This window comes from Hevea brasiliensis, chromosome 13 (assembly GCF_030052815.1).
Source record: "Hevea brasiliensis isolate MT/VB/25A 57/8 chromosome 13, ASM3005281v1, whole genome shotgun sequence".
In the NCBI taxonomy this organism is placed as follows: domain Eukaryota; kingdom Viridiplantae; phylum Streptophyta; class Magnoliopsida; order Malpighiales; family Euphorbiaceae; genus Hevea; species Hevea brasiliensis.
In genome coordinates, this window is record NC_079505.1 from 86,493,952 (window position 1) to 86,496,538 (window position 2,587).

Sequence of the window (2,587 nt, forward strand, 5' to 3'; positions counted from 1 at the left end):
AAATTAAGGAATGAATTAACTTATTTCAAACCAAGGGATGATGAGAGTCTCTATGAAGCATGGGAGAGACACAAGGATCTTCAAAGGAAATGTCCACATCATAGAATCCCTAAATGGATGCTAGTTCAGTAGTTTTACAATGGTGTTTCTCCAGCAATTAGAAGTATAATTAATGCATCTTCAGGAGGTGATCTTATGGAGAAGTCAAAAGATGATGCTTATTCAGCATTGGATAAAATTACTTACAACAATTATCAATGGAGCTGTGAAAATAATGAAATGAAGAAGCCATCAGTTGGTGTATATGAGTTAGATTCCATGAGTATGTTCAATGCCAAATTTGATGCTTTGACCAAAAAAATGGATAAGCTAAACATGAAGGTTGATGCTTCAATTAGAGGATCTAGTCATATAGAAGATTTTAGTGTAGGAAATATGCATTTTATCAATGATTTTCCTTCCTATGGGTAGGAGTTTGGAAATGAGCAAGTTGATTTCATTGGGAATTACAATTAAAAACTAGTTGGTAATCCTTTTTTGGCTACATATAATCCAGCATGGAGGAACTACCCTAATTTTTCTTGGGGAGGTCTACAAGGACAGCAGTAATAGAATTATTAACAATCTCCTAATTTTCAGCAACAACAGCAAAATTTTTAGCAAAACAGAGTACCACCTGAATTTCAACTATAAAGGAATCAAAATGCACCGATTCTACAACCACCAGTTCAGTCTTCAGATCAAGATTCAATTTTGAAGTCTATGATGGAGAATTTCTTAGCTACTCAACAAAAATAAGGAGAAATGATTCAACAATTAACTTCAAGGATAGATCAGCTTACCTCTCATAACAGGATGTTGGAAAACCAAATAGCTCAGCAAGCAAGTTCTTTTAGCAAAGCACAAGGGAAACTTCCAAGTCAACCAGAGAATTCTAGAGAACATTACAAGGTAGTGATCTTAAGGAGTGGGGATATTGTGAGAGACGAAAAGAAAGATAAGGTAGAAGAGGAAAAGAAGAAAAAAGATAAAGAAAATAATGAATCTACTTCAAGTCATGATGAAGTTAATGAGGAAGCAAACAAGAAGAAGAAAGTTAAAAAAGAAGAAGAGGAAAAGTATGTGCCTCCACCACCATACAAGCCACCATTGCCATATCCTCAGAGGTTTCAGAAAGCAAAGCTAGATAAGCAGTTTGGGAAATTTTTGAAAGTTTTGAAGAAGTTATATATCAACATTTCATTTACAGATGTAATTTCTCAAATGCCCTCATATGCTAAGTTCCTAAAGGAAATCTTGTCAAACAAGAAAAAATTGGAGGATTATGAAACTGTTGCACTTATTAAAGAATGCAGTGCTACATTGCATAATAAGCTTCCCCCTAAGCTTAAAGATTCTGGAAGTTTCTCTATTCCATGTCACATTGGAGAGACAAGTATTGAAAAGGCATTGTGTGATCTTGGAGCTAGTGTAAGTTTAATGCCACTATCTATATGTGAAAAGTTGAAGGTAGGAGATTTAAAGCCCACCACTATTTCTTTGCAATTGGCTGATAGATCTATCAAATATCCAGTGGAAATTTTGGAGAATATGCCATTGAAGGTTGGAAAATTTTTTATTCCTATGGATTTTATGGTTCTAGAGATGGAGGAGGATGTAAGGACAACCATCATACTTGGAAGACCATTTTTAGCTACTGCAGGAGCTAATATAGATGTGAAGAATGGAAAATTGAAGTTGAAGGTAAGAGAAAAGGAAATAGAATTCAATTTATTCCAAAATTCAAAGGAATCAACTGTGGTAAATTCTTGCTATAGGGTGGATGTTATAGAAAATGATACTGAAATGGAAGATATTAAGTTGGAGAAAAGTCAAATTACTCTTCATTCTCAGTGTAATCAGCATACAGTGCGAAAAAAAGAAGTCTCATTTGCCATCTCCTTTTGATAAGAATGAAACTCCAAGAGTAAAACTTAAGGCTCCATCTAAACAACTCAAAGCAGAAGGTTCATCTCAAGTTTGTAAGAGTAATTTGCAAGGTGTGGTTGGGATTCTAAATAAAGCAACAGGTGCTTTCATAGTCAAAGGGAAAAAGTTAAAGTACAAATTTATTGCATCACCGATTGAGAAGGGAGGCAAGACTTTCCAATTCCAATCACCATGAGCTGAAAATGGTCAACCTAATGACCTTAAATTAGCGCTTCTTGGGAGGCAATCCAAGTTTATTTTTAGTAGTTTGTTAATTTTCTTTTTCTTATTTCATCCCTTATAACTCAAATTTTGATATTTGTTCAATTTTTGGTTTGTAGGTGAAATGCAAATATTGGATGTTTTGGAAATTGCTGCAAAGAAAACCATGTTACTGATTTAGGGGAAGTTTTCTATGTTTCTTTTAATTTGTTGGGATGATTGCTATAACTTAGAGTTAGTAATATGCTGCAAAAAGGAAGGGTAATTGTTGTTTGAGGAAGTATTCTGCACTTTTTTCTCATTGTGAATAGTATTTTTTTTAATGCCAAATTGCTATTAGGTTGAACATACTTTGATGAAATGAGGAAGTTTGGTTGATATATGTGTTTTGAAGTGT

The 2,587-nt window shown here is 34.0% G+C and overlaps 1 protein-coding gene and 1 non-coding gene across 2 annotated transcripts; one reads left to right on the top strand and one right to left on the bottom strand.

The window, feature by feature from the left end:
- On the bottom strand, positions 1-107 carry LOC131172434 (small nucleolar RNA R71). The gene has a single exon (XR_009142911.1). It is a non-coding gene; the product is annotated as a small nucleolar RNA R71 (small nucleolar RNA).
- Positions 108-804: 697 nt separating this feature from the next.
- LOC110632970 (uncharacterized) lies at positions 805-2,371 on the top strand. Its single transcript, XM_058133178.1, has 3 exons — positions 805-1,743; positions 1,910-2,069; positions 2,310-2,371. Exons 1-3 carry the CDS (start codon positions 805-807, stop codon positions 2,369-2,371), a joined length of 1,161 nt encoding a protein of 386 aa, XP_057989161.1.
- Positions 2,372-2,587: the final 216 nt, after the last annotated feature.

What these genes read in the sequence shown, in the direction of transcription:
- LOC110632970 (XM_058133178.1), top strand. Translation starts at nt 805, where the DNA reads ATGATTCAACAATTAACTTCAAGGATAGATCAGCTTACCTCTCATAAC. An exon ending in ATGGAAAATTGAAGTTGAAG is followed by an intron (nt 1,744 to 1,909) that starts GTAAGAGAAAAG and finishes ATCAGCATACAG; the next exon opens with TGCGAAAAAAAGAAGTCTCA. An exon ending in GATTCTAAATAAAGCAACAG is followed by an intron (nt 2,070 to 2,309) that starts GTGCTTTCATAG and finishes TTTGGTTTGTAG; the next exon opens with GTGAAATGCAAATATTGGAT.